Source organism: Ornithodoros turicata, unplaced genomic scaffold, assembly GCF_037126465.1.
Source record: "Ornithodoros turicata isolate Travis unplaced genomic scaffold, ASM3712646v1 Chromosome226, whole genome shotgun sequence".
NCBI classification, from domain to species: domain Eukaryota; kingdom Metazoa; phylum Arthropoda; class Arachnida; order Ixodida; family Argasidae; genus Ornithodoros; species Ornithodoros turicata.
In genome coordinates this window covers 48,602-62,857 of record NW_026999341.1, presented here as the reverse complement: position 1 = coordinate 62,857, position 14,256 = coordinate 48,602, and the positions used below count along the sequence as shown (strand labels likewise).

General features: G+C 46.4%; 1 protein-coding gene and 1 long non-coding RNA gene across 2 annotated transcripts; one reads left to right on the top strand and one right to left on the bottom strand.

Annotated features, from left to right (window-relative positions):
- On the top strand, positions 1-4,649 carry LOC135373241 (uncharacterized). The gene is made up of 2 exons (XM_064606467.1): positions 1-1,041; positions 4,503-4,649. The coding sequence occupies exons 1-2, from the start codon at positions 1-3 to the stop codon at positions 4,647-4,649; spliced, it is 1,188 nt and encodes a 395-aa protein (XP_064462537.1).
- Positions 4,650-8,046: 3,397 nt separating this feature from the next.
- LOC135373239 (uncharacterized) lies at positions 8,047-8,637 on the bottom strand. Its single transcript, XR_010416373.1, has 2 exons — positions 8,522-8,637; positions 8,047-8,189 (listed from the first exon to the last, which is right to left on the bottom strand). It is a non-coding gene; the product is annotated as an uncharacterized LOC135373239 (long non-coding RNA).
- Positions 8,638-14,256: the final 5,619 nt, after the last annotated feature.

Genomic DNA, 14,256 nt, shown 5'->3' with positions numbered 1-14,256 from the left:
ATGGAACGAGCAAAGCAGAAGCGTGCATCAAGAAGACGTCAGGTGACGAAACTCATCGGCGAAGCATCTACGGTTATCGCTAACGAATCGACGGACCGGATGTTACTTGAGAGTCTTCTGGAACGGTTGCGGGTAAATAACGAAGAACTCACGCGTCTTAATAACGAGTTGGAACAGTACCTGAAGGAAGACGAGATGGAATCCGAGCTGGACATCGCATTGCAGTATGAGGACAACGCCGTAAGCACCATGGCAAATTTGCGAACGAAGATCTCCGGCATTGGTGCTACTCCAATAGCAGCAACGACAGCTCAAGTGACTGCATCGTCGCCTCAATCCAACAACACAACGAAATCCAACGGTATCCGACTTCCCAAGTTGCAACTAGTGAGGTTCCGCGGCGAGCTGTCAATGTGGGGAAGCTTCTGGGAACAGTTCAAAGGCGCCATTCATGAAAATGACTCCCTCAGCAAGGCGGAGAAATTCTACTATCTACGCTCTTTGCTGGATGGGCCTGCAGCGACAGCAATTTCTGGTCTACAAGCAACGGAGGAATGTTACGCAGACGCCATTGAGGTACTGACCGAACGCTTTGGTGACAAAAGGCGCATCGAAAGGGAACACCTGTCAAGGCTTCGGACACTTCCGTACGTCAAATCATCACGTGATGTGTACGGACTTCGTAAACTCTACGACCACGTTCAAACGCACGTTCGAGGATTAAAGGCGCTAGGTGTCACAAGCGAAAGCTACGCATCGATGATGTGTGAAATCCTGCTCTCAAATTTGCCCACCAATCTGGCACTGGACTACCAACGACAAAAGAAGAGACTCCTTTTGTACGACGCAAGGAATAATCCAGGCAGCACGGAAACATCGTCAGAAGTTGAAGGAGATGCCTCCGGTGAGCTCAAAAGTATCCTTAACTTTGTCAGGATAGAAATCGAGAGCATGGAAGGTGTCAACATGGTCGATAAAAGGCAGGACGTTAATGACGGACACAGCAAGGACGCATACAAAGCAGATCCACCATCATCGCATGTACTCTACAATGACACTAGGAAAAGGACTGAAGCATGTGTCTTCTGCAGATCAGCAGCTCACACCACAGTAAAGTGCAAGAGTTCAATACCGCTAGACGAACGCAAAAAGAAACTAGCAAAGGAACAGCGCTGCTTCAGATGCACTAAAATCGGACACCGATCACGCGAATGTCGTTCCGGAATTGTTTGTGCTACCTGCCACGGGAGACACGCGACTTCCCTATGTGACCCAACTTGGACAAAATCAACTGACAATAACGAAGATTCTGCAACTGATATATTCTACGCTCTATTATCGCATTCTTATGCGTGTATGAGCGATTTTAAGTGAAAAATCGAAAAAATTTTTTTTTAAAAAATTGGGTGGGGGTGCAAATTGCAAAATTGGGGGTAACAGGGGGGGTGAGAGAGGAGGGAGGTGTCAAATTGCTCGCTAAGTCGTATTATTCTTTTACTACTGACGTCCAACCATTTAAGCAACCCTCTAACTTTATTCCGGAAGCCAACCGCGATAAAGCTCTAGATATGTACATACGAGCAGTTCAAAACGACATTATCAGCACTATCGACATTATCAGCACTTCTTTGGTCATAGACTGCAGGAGTTTGTAAAGAAAGACCCGCAAAAGTTTTGGCGTTATTTGAATCGAACGAAACAAGATGTTCAAAAAATAAAAGTTGATAACGAGATGGTTACTGACCCACGTTCCATTGCTGAAAATTTTAACGATTATTTTCATAGTGTTTTCGCCGATCGTGAGGGTTACTTCCAAATATCGGTAGCAGATCCTCGAATGGAATTCTCAGTGTCTAGGGAAGGTGTATTGAACATGCTGCTTAATATCAATACAAAAAAATCCACGGGACCAGATGGTATCCCGAATGAATTTTTAAAAAGGTATTCTGTGCAAATTGTTGATTTTCTGACGGAACTTTTTAATACGTCAATTAAGACGGGTGAGATCCCAGAGGATTGGCGTGTAGGTCGTGTTGTCCCAATTTATAAGAAAGGGGACGCATTGTTAGTCAGCAATTATCGCCCGGTGTCCATTACTAATACTTGTTGTAAAATGTTAGAGCATGCAATATCAAGCCATGTGCGAAATATTTTAAATGATAAGGGGTTCATTACTGTTCACCAACACGGTTTCAGGGGATCTCTGTCTACTGTAACCCAATTGGTGTCTGTTGCACATGACTTATTTAATGTTCTGGACAGTACCGGACAAACTGATGTTTTATTTTTTGACCTTTGTAAAGCCTTTGACAAAGTCCCTCATATAAAATTATTGCGTAAGCTGGAAAGTATAGGGCTCCCATACTGTATTGTTCGCTGGATTGCCGCCTACTTGAATGACCGACGGCAGTTTGTGGAAGTCAAATACGGTCGTTCAGATGTTTGTGATGTGACATCTGGTGTCCCGCAGGGTAGTGTACTGGGGCCCATATTATTTTTAATTTACATAAACGATCTAGTTAGTATAATTCCGGAAGGTGTTTCTGTAAAATTATTTGCAGATGATTGCATAATATACAAAGAAATTACGACCACGGCCGATCATATTTTATTACAGAACACTATTGAAGCAATTTTTCTCTGGTGCCGAGATTGGGGAATGGTAATTAATAACAACAAGACGGTTGTCTTACGGGTAACAAGGAAGAGGTCACCCAGTATATTTTCATATTTTTTAAATAACTGTACAGTATCATGCGTTGAAAAATATAAATATTTGGGGGTTACATTTACTAGTGATCTTAGTTGGTCATCTCACATAGCAGATATTTGTTCTTCAGCGTTAAGGAAATTATGGACTATGAGAAGGAAGCTTAAAAACGCACCAGCGAGTACCAAAATTTTAGTTTACAATACTTGTGTCAGGTCTAAGTTAGAGTACGCGGCAATTGTTTGGGACCCCGGAACCAAGAAAGATATTAACCGTCTCGAGCAAGTTCAAAGGAAGGCAGTGAGGTATATTTTTGGCAAATATCGAAGAACTGACTCACCAACTCTCTTAATGAAACAGAATAACATCCCCTCCCTACAAGCACGAAGAAAAATAGCACGATTAACGTTCCTACATAATTGTTTGTCTGGAAAATTCAAATTGAAATTACCAGACTGTATAAAACCGCTGACGGCAAGGCGGACCCGACATAGACAGAGCGATCGTTTACTGTCCCCAATATTTGCTAAAACGAATTGCTTTAAACGGAGTTTCTTCCCCAGAACAGTTGAGGACTGGAATTCTCTCCCACCCGATGCTTTCCAGTCTCCAAACTTTGTCAAAGAGCTGGAAAGAATTATTTCTTGATGTTATGTGTTGTTACGGTTTTGTTTCCGTGTTCTCTATAGTAGTTGTGCGCTCTTGTAGATCACACATATTTGTTGAAAGAGCCCCTCCTGCTAGGGCTTCTATGCTCGCAGTATGTTAAAATAAATAAATAAAATTCCACTGTAACAGTTAACTTCCTCGACGTTCAAGTTCCATTAACCGACGGGGTCATCTCCACTGACCTCTACCGCAAACCTACTGACACCCAACAGTATCTTTCCTTTAACAGCTGCCACACGCACCACACTAAACTCGCTATACCTTACAGCCAGGCGCTGCGGTATAGACGTATCTGTTCCAACAACGAAAACCTAGACAGAAATCTTGATCAACTGAAACGCGCGTTTGTCAACCGCAAATTTCCTACAAGCCTAGTTGAGAATGCCCTAGACAAAGCCCGCAATATCGATCGCCGAACCTTATTCGAAAAACGCACTAGACCATCGGACAACGACGGCGTCAACCTCGTTGTAACTTTCGGCGGGAATGCTCCAAATATTAACGGTATACATCCGCCTCCACAGTATCCTTCTCCAGTCGGAGCGGATGGGGCAGATATTTCCCGAACCGCCACGCGTTACGTACAAACGCGCTCGGAACCTACAGGATTGCCTGGTTAGGTCAAAAGTTAACAAACCGCATGCTTCTCTGACCGGCTGTCGCCCTTGTGGCTGAAGCAGATGTCAAATCTGCAAGATAATGCAAAGTACCCAGATTGTCAAAAGTACAAATTCGAACTTTTCCATCAAAATCAACGGAGATTTTGACTGTAATTCCTCTAACATCATCTACGTCATTCAGTGTAAAGCATGTGAATGTCAGTATGTGGGACAAAGTAAAACATCCTTCAGAATCAGGTTTAATAACCACAGATCAGACGTTAGCAAGAAGCCGAAGCTTCCTGTTTCCCGCCATTTCAAACAGCCCGGACACTCAATAAATGACGTCTCCCTTTTTATTCTTGAATCAAATTTCAATTCTGACAGATGTAGGGAACAACGCGAGTCATATTTTATTTATAAGTTTAAATCCGCAATCAATGAAGATCCCGGTATACTGTCAACAGTTAGGCACTTAAACAATTAGCTATCCTCCGTCTCGCCCTGTTCTTTTTCTCTTTCAGATATGGCTGAAGGACATCCCCGCACTACGGACAATGCTACGGAAAAACCCGATTGATGACTTCTCCTTACATGGACTATTGATGAAGCAACAGGGCCACGAGAACAACAACGCCCCAAACGACGACTTCCCGAGGAGGTCACCTTAGGCTTTCAGACACGATGACCTAAACCCCGGACTCCCAGATAATGATTTCACCACGGACGATGCCTTTGAAAGAAAGACGATGACCCCCAGCTTTGACTTCAGAAGATCCCGGAACGTCAGGGCAGTGACACCACACCCGACAGTGACAAACCTTCCAGGACGTGACTGATCGACGAACGCCAGGTGGCGCGAATACACAAGATTACGTCAGCAAGCTGAATCCATAAAGGCCTTGGACAGACTTGTTGCCTCTTCTGTCCCGAAGAAGGAGGAGCTTCCCTCCGAAACGTCGACACTTCCCCATTTCCTAAATAATTTTTTAATTATGTAAAATAACCCTTTGTTTGTATTCTATTAACACTTCAAATCCGTCGCTGTGTCCCCTTTCCTTTCGCTTATATATATATATATATATATATATATATACAGAAGAATGCGGAAAGAGTGAAAGCGCATTGTGCTCATTACCAGACCTCAAACGCCGGCCTTGAAACCGATTATCTCCCCACAATGAACAAGACAGTCGTCAGCAGCTGGGTTCATAGCGATGTTTCCCGCTCAAAGATCGCGGACACAGGGACTGGGCATGTGCATACGCATTGTCGGAAAAGGTCCATTAGGGGTCACTCCAAAGTGAAATGTCATGTATAGTCGCGCCACGAAGCGACGAAAAGGAAAAGTAGGTATGGCTTCGCCATGTACGGCTCTTATTCTCATCCCTTATTCTAAACGGCCTTCGCACGTATTGGAGCTGAGGTGAACGTCGCTTGAAGGTCGGCTACCCGAATGTGTTCGGAAACAAAGTGCGGGTGCCTGGGATACTTGAGGAGATACTGATAAGGACTGCTTCGTCCAGTTTCAGAAGTTCCGCATCTTAGCTGCGTTGTGTAACAAGGTCATGATCATGGTGTTTCGTTTTCTGTCCATTGCTCGCTTCGCGCTTCTCCATGGCGGTGTGTCGGAAAAAAATGGTCCCGGAAAGCATGGTCCCTGGCTGTGTGAGCGCAACAAATGGTCCCGCAGACCCCTGCGCGGCCATAGATAAAGGGTCGTAGGTGCGGTCGCAGATAGCTGATGAAACGGATGGCAATCATAAGGCCGAAAAAGTCAGAAGCCCGAAGATTCACAAAATCGACACTAGCTGATAGGATAGACCTGTTGGGAATTAATGCAGCAAATAAATCATATCACCGAACTTCGTGTTGACAAAGTAGTCTGAATCACTTAGGGGAAAAACAAAAAGGCAAAGCAAACTTATGAACGATATTTCAACTGGAGATATGAACCACTGTGTTATTGTACAGGGTGTATTACCTTTTTTCTGATGTAGATTTTTCATTAAAAACTATACGGGGCTATAAACATGCTGTTTTCACTTCTATCATCTCTGGACCGGCGGACGTTCTTGGTCGTATGTTGCTGAACCGCCAAATAACTGATTACCTAAAAATCGTTAATTAACTTTTTAATTATAAAAGCTACCAAGTTGTCCCATAAATAATCTGTTCCTTTCGTTGACCTGATATCGTAGCCGTTTTCAGAACACAAATCCGTTCGGTAGATCGCCTGAAAAAAAAAAAGCATCGCCAAGGAACACAATTTTTTCTTTATTTTGTTCATTGCGCATCTCCGGTGACCCGTCTTTCCTTTACCACGAATGTGATAGGGTGATATTGCGCACTGTCGCCTCTTGCGTCCTGGAAGAAGGAACAACGAAAGGAACAGATGTTCTCATTGGGACAACTTCGTAGCTTTTTTAATTAAAAAGTTAATTAACGATTTTTAGGTTATGAGACATTTGCAGTGATGTCTACTAACGACTTCTACAGTAGTTTAACTATAGTTACTAACTACTTCGCGATGCAGTAGTTTAACTACATACATCTATAACTACTTAACGTTGTCTGTCGACACCAAAATGTTGTAGTGTTCCTGGACACCTAAAAATGAATCACAAGCAGTGATAATGATATTTAAAATACTTGTGCCTACGTCGCTTAATTCACATACTGTCGTAAAATCCACTCCCTCTCTCTTGTATATTATGCGCTGATAAAAGAGCTTGCTGCGGAAATATTTTCTATAGAGTTAAAGCTTCCGGTATAAAGGCACGTACAACATACGACGGACCATGTATGAGATTTACACTCGGGCTCCTTCGTCACAGCGCCATGCACAAATATTGTGGTCGGTGCCGATTGCCAACTATGGATCGTAAAATATTTTCGCTTAGCCACAATGATCGGTCACTCAGCCATCATTTGCGGTTTTAATGCAAATTCATGCCAATGAGGCTTCACTAGACAAGCATTAGAAGTGAAGATTTCGTACACATGCACTGCACAATTGCTCTGCACCTCCGTTCTCATCAGACAAGTAGCTCAAGGTAAAAGTCGAAAGCACAAACGTGTCGTAAAGCTTGCGGCAAAATCGGAAATAGTTGGCGCCTGCAGTAACCTAAGTACTGTAGTTAACTACTCGAAATGGTAGTTTATCTAGTAGTTGCCACAGCAAGTAGTTGATAACTACTTTTTAACTACAACCACGTAGTTTAACGACTGGCCATCACTGGTCACTTAACGGTTGAGGAACATATGGCCAAGTATGGCCATGATACAAGTGAAAACAGCATGTCTATAGCCTGTATAGATGTGTAGAAATCCAGCGAACCGGTAGAGATGTAAGGAAGGGAGTAGTCTCAGGACAGGAGCCGCCGATATTTCGAACAGAAAGAAGAAAAGCCTCTGTTCGAAATATCAGCGGCTCTTGTCCTGAGGCGACTCCCTTCCTATAGCCTATACAATTTTGTTTATGAAAGGCTGTATTAAAAAAAAAGACACCCCGTATGTATTTATTGTTCACGGAGGTAATTACGTTCGTGTCACCAACTGTACGGAGAAGCACCATCTCTTCTTTTCTTTTTCCTCGTCCTCTTTTCTCTCTTTCCATATCCGCTTTGGACGGTTGGAGTTGGAATTAGGAATGAAAAATATGTAGATAGTGACTCCTACAAAACGAAGGAGCCGGCAGCTCCAAAACATCTGAAAATAGAAATCAGTATATCTACAAACTAAGAGTCGCAGTCGGTGATAAATGTCATTCACTGGCATCCACCAAGCAGCCACTTTCATTTTGTAGTAACATGCTATACATTACTGGTCCCCCCCCCCCTCTCTGTAGCAGTAGTAATGTTACAACCCAAGATTTACACAGAAAATCCACGGCAAGTATTGCACATTTTACTTTAAATTATTTTAAAATTACTTTAATTTTTTTTAAAAAATTTAAATTTTTAAAATTTTGAAATTTGGCAAAATCTGACTCAGTGCAATACTTGTCGTGGATTTTCTATGTAAAACTCGGGTTGTAGGAAATAAAAAAACTAGATAGAAAGGAAGCAGACAGTAGGAAATGATTTATTTGAAAATCAACGACGCCATCTTGAAGAAATCCCGCCGGGGCGACTGGAGCACGACGGTTGCAGAGGCAGGTGGCACGCTAGTTCCAAGGCATCACACCAGATGGCGCCAGCATCGTAGCTCTATACGAGAAAGAGAACATGAAAGTACTAGCGACACGTAAAAATGGCAACACTGCTCGACAAGTCTAAGCATACCAGAGCGCGGGGAAAAGGCCTAACCGCTACTGCTAAACAGCACGGAGAAAACACTACACATCGGGGGGAAAGGCTTAAGGCAATCGACAAGGCCTAACCACAGCGTCACAACACTTCGCGGCTAACACAAGGCGGGAACCACACGATGGTAAACGTGCGTCAACAGGCTTGGACACCGCTAAACAAGTCTAAACATGCGAGAAAAGGCTTAACACGAGCACGGTAAAACAACGCGCAAACATCGGTAAATCACTCACCTTTTTTCCCCGCTGCGACGGAGCGTCCGCTCTCGTCGACAGCCAGGGATCAAGTGACGACGGAGCGAACGACCGCACGTCTTCTCCCAACGAGAGCCAGAGGTGGACTGACGTAAGCGCCACTCTACGGGTGCTACGCATGCGCGCGCTCCTAGCGCCCTCTGCTCCACCCGACCGCGCATGCGCGCGCGCGCTCCTAGCTCCCTCTGCGCCGCCCGCGGGTGTTTTCGGTTTCGGCTCTCCGCTGCGCGCGCGCGCGCTCCTAGCGGCGACGGGTGGCTTTTCAGTTTCGCTTTCATTCTCCGTTCTTTGCGCGCGCGTTTATCTCTATAAAGGCAGCGCGCACCGCGCTCGCGTCATCATTCTGAGCGATACGTGAAAAACGCCATGTGTGGTTTATTCTCCTGCGCTTCTCGTCGTCGCAAGGAAAAGACAAAAAACGAAGAACTTCGCGAATTTATACGCGGCATCGTGGAGGAAGCCTTTCAAGTCCACCGTCTGGAATGGTTGCAAGCGCGTCAAGAAATGTGTCAGGACAAGATGAAGACGCTCGACCGCATCTTAGCGGCGGACAGACTGGCGAAAAAGAAGTCCAACTTTAGCCTGGACAATCTGTATTGGGAACGCAGTTCCGATGTAGAGGACGACGACGAGGATGTGTAAATAAAAGCGATACATTTCTCTTCGAGTCTCAGTCTCTTCTTTTTCTTCGTGCAACGTGTACGCACGCAACATGTCTTCCCCCGAACCTTTTCGTTTCCGTCATCCCTTTCGCTGTATCTTAAGCGGCCCCTCCATGTGCGGCAAATCTACTTTCGTTGCTAACGTGTTGAGGAACCTGAACGACGTGGTAGACAAGCCTCCGTCACAAATATTCTACGTGCAGAAATATGCTTCGCCGAGCATGCAGGACGAATTCGGGGACTCCGTAAAATTTACCAAGGAGCTACCGCGAGAGTGGGACACGTCGCGCGCTACGCTGATCGTCGTCGACGATCACATGACCGACGCCGGTTCCTTGAAGGAGGTGACCGATCTTTTCATTCGGGGTTCTCACCACGCCAACGCGTCGATCTTCTTACTCGTTCAAAACATCTTTTTCGACAGTAGCCATTTTAGAACAATATCCTACAACGCCAGTTACGTCGTCCTGTGGCGCACCGTGCGCAGCGTGCACCAGATGGAACATTTCGGCCAACAGCTATTTGGCAGAAAAAGATTGGAGTATTTTCTGGACGCATATAAACAAGCGATGTCGTCGCCCCACGCATATTTACTCGTGGATCTTCACAACTATACGCACGAGGATCACAGGTTGCGTAGCAATATCTTTCCGGGAGAACGTCAATATATTTACGCTCCGAAATGAATCTCCGCCCTCACCTCACTTTACTCAAAGTACTCTCCACTCTACCCCCTCCACGCCGCCGCGACGTCTTGAGACGTTCGTCCTCGTCCGACATGAAACACCTCTCCGAAATTTGCCTCAATGTATTGAACGGAAAGGTGGCTCTAGCTCCAGATACGTTCGCGCGTTTGAAGAAGCACAAACGCTTTTTACGACGGCTCGCCTACAAAAAGATTCACAAGAATCCGCAACGTTTGAAGCGCTATCTGTCTCAGCAGCGAGGACAGGGCGTTCTTTCGTCGGTGGTTCCTCTCCTGCTTTCCGCCGTGTTGAACCTTTTCGCCAATGGCCAAGAGAATTGAAGTGACCACCTCCATCGGAAACATTCTTTCCTCGAAGGAGAGTGACGACGTCAAAGTGAAACTCATACTGCAAGCACTGTATCGTATACTCAAGCAGTACGGATTTGACCCCTACGACAATAAAAACAAGGCGTCCGACGCTACAAATGACTTTGACTATTCGCTCCTCTCTCCAGAGGTGGACGAAGAGGAAGCGGAAAGGGTCGTCTCGGAATTAAAGAAGGTTCTTTCCTGGGATCGCGAGGGTTGTGTCTCCGTGTCGGGCAAGCCCATCAGACACTCCTCCGTTTACGAACTCGTCAATTATTTGTTGCAACGTAAAACGGGAAAGAAACCTTCCTGGTTCCCCAAAGTCTCGAAACTATTGCGTCTGATTTCTCTACCCAAATCTCGCGAGCCTCAACAGCAGCAGCAGCAGCAGCAGGCCTCCATTGCGTGGACGACTTATGGAGGGATATGAGAAACCAGAGGGTGGTTTGGGGGGTGTGGAACGCTATAGAAAAGCGCATCACTTGAGCAAAAAGAAGGCTCTCGCCATTCTCAGAAAGCTGGATGCCTACACGCTCCACCATCCGGTCAGAAGAAAGTTTAATAGGAGACGCATCATCGCGCTCAAGATCAACGACGTGTGGCAAATGGACCTCGCCGATTTTTCAAAATACAAGAGATTCAACGGTGGCTACCGCTACATTCTCGTGGCAATCGATTCCCTCTCCCGCTTTCTGCGCACCCTCCCGCTAAAGACGAAGCGCCCCGCCGAAATGAAAAGGGCCATGATAAGACTTTTTCGGGGAGGTAACGTACCTACACGCATCTTTTGCGACAGAGGTGGGGAATTCTACAACAAGACCGTCAAGGAGTATCTCTCACGAAAGAAGGTACAGATGTATTCTACCTTCTCTCCAGTAATCAAAGCGTCGCAGGCAGAGCGCGTCATACGCACTTTACGCGACAGAATATTCCGTTATTTTAGAGTAACGGGAAAATACCACTTCGTTTCCGCGCTTCCCAAGATCGTGCGCGACTACAACACCACCAAACACAGGACTTTGGGCATCAGCCCGTCCGAAGTCACGCCCGAAAACGAATTGGAGCTGTTCAATAAGATAAATGGGAAGCCCGTCGTACCCTCCGTGAAAAAGAAGCTCAAACTGGGGGATAAAGTGAGGGTCCTACTTCACAGAAAAGGTTTTCATAAGAGCTCGGAAGGGAGTTGGTCGCCTCAGATTTTCACCGTCTCCCGCCTGAGAGACACCTCTCCTCCCGTCGTACACCTGGAAGATTACCGGGGTAAGGAAGTGGACGGATCTTTCTACCCGGAGGAGGTACTCGTCGTAACCCGAGACGCCAATCAGCCTTGGCCAGTAACGAAAGTGCTCAGAAAGAAGCAACTGAACGGTCAGAGCTTCTCCTTGGTTCGCTGGTTCGGTTACGACAAAGAACACGACAGTTGGGTTCCGAGCAGCGACGTGGTCAAGATTGGGAAATGATGTCGGACATCTACGTCCACCTGCTCTCGAACGCCAGCATGGATAAGTTTCCCTCGAATAAACTCAACGCCTTCACGGTAGCTTTCGATAGTCCGCTTCAGCTCTCGAATCGGTATAAAGTCGGTCTGATGGATCTCAGCATAAGTAACGATTTTTTAAATATCGGGTACGAAAGGCAAGATGCGAAAATCGAGGTTTCTTTCGAGGACACGGTGGAAGCCGGCAGAACTTTTCGTGTCACCTCGGATCTCGAGAGGGATTTGGGAAAAGCCCTTTCGGAATTCGACGTTTCTTTCGCGTACAATAAATCGCGATACGACTTCGTCTTACCCGTGGACGTGAAAGCCGTGGAATTGGACCCTCGGCTCGCACAGGCGCTCGACGCCTCGCTAGCGTCCCGCGAAGCAGGTCGTGCGGTGAAACCCCCCAAATTGAGCGAACGCGAAGCCACCTCCATCTTATTGGAGCACGCCGCACCCGTCGCTTTCGGCGACGTCACTCTGAATTCGGAAACCACGTCCCTACGGAACACACTCAACAAGTATTTCCAGACGCACAAGCTGGACGCCTCGCTAGAATTCGCGGATAACGTGTACTCTCTGAAAACACCGAAAGGGTTGCACGTACCGGAACCCTTTGTCAAGCTGCTACATCTCACACCCGTCGAGGGACACGAAGAAACGCTACACGTCTCTCTCCCCATAGCGCGCCAATTTTCTTTCACGATCAAGACGAAAATTCCATTCGTGCTGCGTGACGTTTTTCGTATTGCGGGGTTCGTGTCTACACACGTCACAACATGTTCAAACACGTCCAAACATGTTCAGACACGTTCAATGACGTCATAGAGAGGGTGAGAGGAACGAGTGTGTCCAGGGGCGACTTCGCCGCCCGTGTCTGAACACGTCCAAACATGTTCAAACACGTCTTAACATGTTCAAACACGTTCAATGACGTCATAGAGAGTGAGAGGCAAAGCTTTACTATAAATGTCGAAGCGAATGGTCGATCGTCATTCCATCATGATCAGCTTGGTAGATCCTCGTAAGTAATACCCATGACGTCATCATCGCCGAAATGTTTGAAGAGTTTCGTTTCCAGTGTACAACACTTTTGCTGCGCGTGAAGTCGGTTTTTTCCCGCCTCACATATTTCGGGAGATTGGCAGCGCCCGCTTCTTCTGCACCAATTGTGGTGGATTGTGGTCCAAAGGTACGCTTCCTCGTTATTTTTTTAATACGTTCTATAACCAGTCACATTTTTTTCAGAGCAAAAGCATTGGACGGACCGATTGATTCGCCAGTTTCTCGGTTGTCGGACGGTACTGTTCGACGTACGTTGCGAAGGACTTCGACTATTGAAGGAAGATGGAGAAGATGGACCATCAGTGTCACTCTGTGACTGAAGAAGATTGTACGTGTGTGTGTGTTTGAGTTGAAAAAAAAAAAAAAACACGCGTTTCTCACACTCCTTTCGTTGCAGATTACGAATGGCTACTGACGGGAGATCTACCCCTGGTCCTAACCTTCAAGCCTCCTCCAAAGACCTTCTTTTTGCGAATCGGCGATCAACTGACTACCTGTCGCTGCGGTGGACTCTGGTCGAGAAACCCCAGCCATTGGTTAGACTCGAGCCTTCGTCCGTATTTGGGCTGCCTTCCCGGCTACGAAACCAAAGCTGGAGCCTAATTTTTGTGTAACGAGAAATAAAAAAAAGTTGTCTACTCTCATTCCGTCTCAGTCATGATGACGCCCGAGCAGAGGTTTGCCACCTTTGTGCAAACGCGAATGTATCGGGACTTGCTGCGATTACGCGATTATATTCACGGCGATAGCTGCGAGGGAGACTTTCGCTCGATTCTCAAGACGATACCCCTACGTCTGTTCACCGTCAGTGGGAAGATTGCAAAGAAAATGAAGCGTTTCGTAGATTACAAGCTCGAGCTGTTGGAAAAGTATAGACGAGGAGAGACAGTCGACCCGTGTCTCATCAACGCGGGTTTCAACCGACCTATCGTCCGTCGCTACTGGCTTCTCCACACATCCCTCGACGTCACGGTGCAGACCGGCGACGACGACGGCGGTGAGCGTCGGGTCAGCACGTTGGAAGATCGTCTCGCAAGGGTCTTGTGTATGTCGTGAAAAAATAAATAGTCTATTTTTTACGAAACGAGTTCGCTCACGAGGAGACGTTTTATTGTTTCGTCATTCTCTTCGAGGTTACAGGAAAACATGGATACACAACTTTTCAAGCTGTAGCGTTTCGACATGCGCGTGGCTACGTAGATACAAAAAAGCCCGCAGTAAGGCGAAAAAGGCGATTGAATACACTTGTCGTTATACTCGTCCACTACAGGTAAAGTCTTTCGAAGGTTTGCTTCGATGGGGGGAAGTCCGTAGCTGTCGAAAAACACGGCAGACCCGTCGTAGTTTTTCAGGTAGAGCACCCAGTGCTGCCCGCGCCTTCTTCGCTCTTCCGTATTGATGATTAAATAACCGGGCTTGCGTAAAACGAAGGCTTCGTCGGAAGCGCAAA

Bases quoted from the DNA above. Each gene is read 5' to 3' on its own strand.
- LOC135373241 (XM_064606467.1), top strand. From the start codon at position 1: ATGGAACGAGCAAAGCAGAAGCGTGCATCAAGAAGACGTCAGGTGACG. The intron at 1,042-4,502 runs GTACTCTACAAT...TTTCTCTTTCAG, and splicing joins CAGATCCACCATCATCGCAT to ATATGGCTGAAGGACATCCC.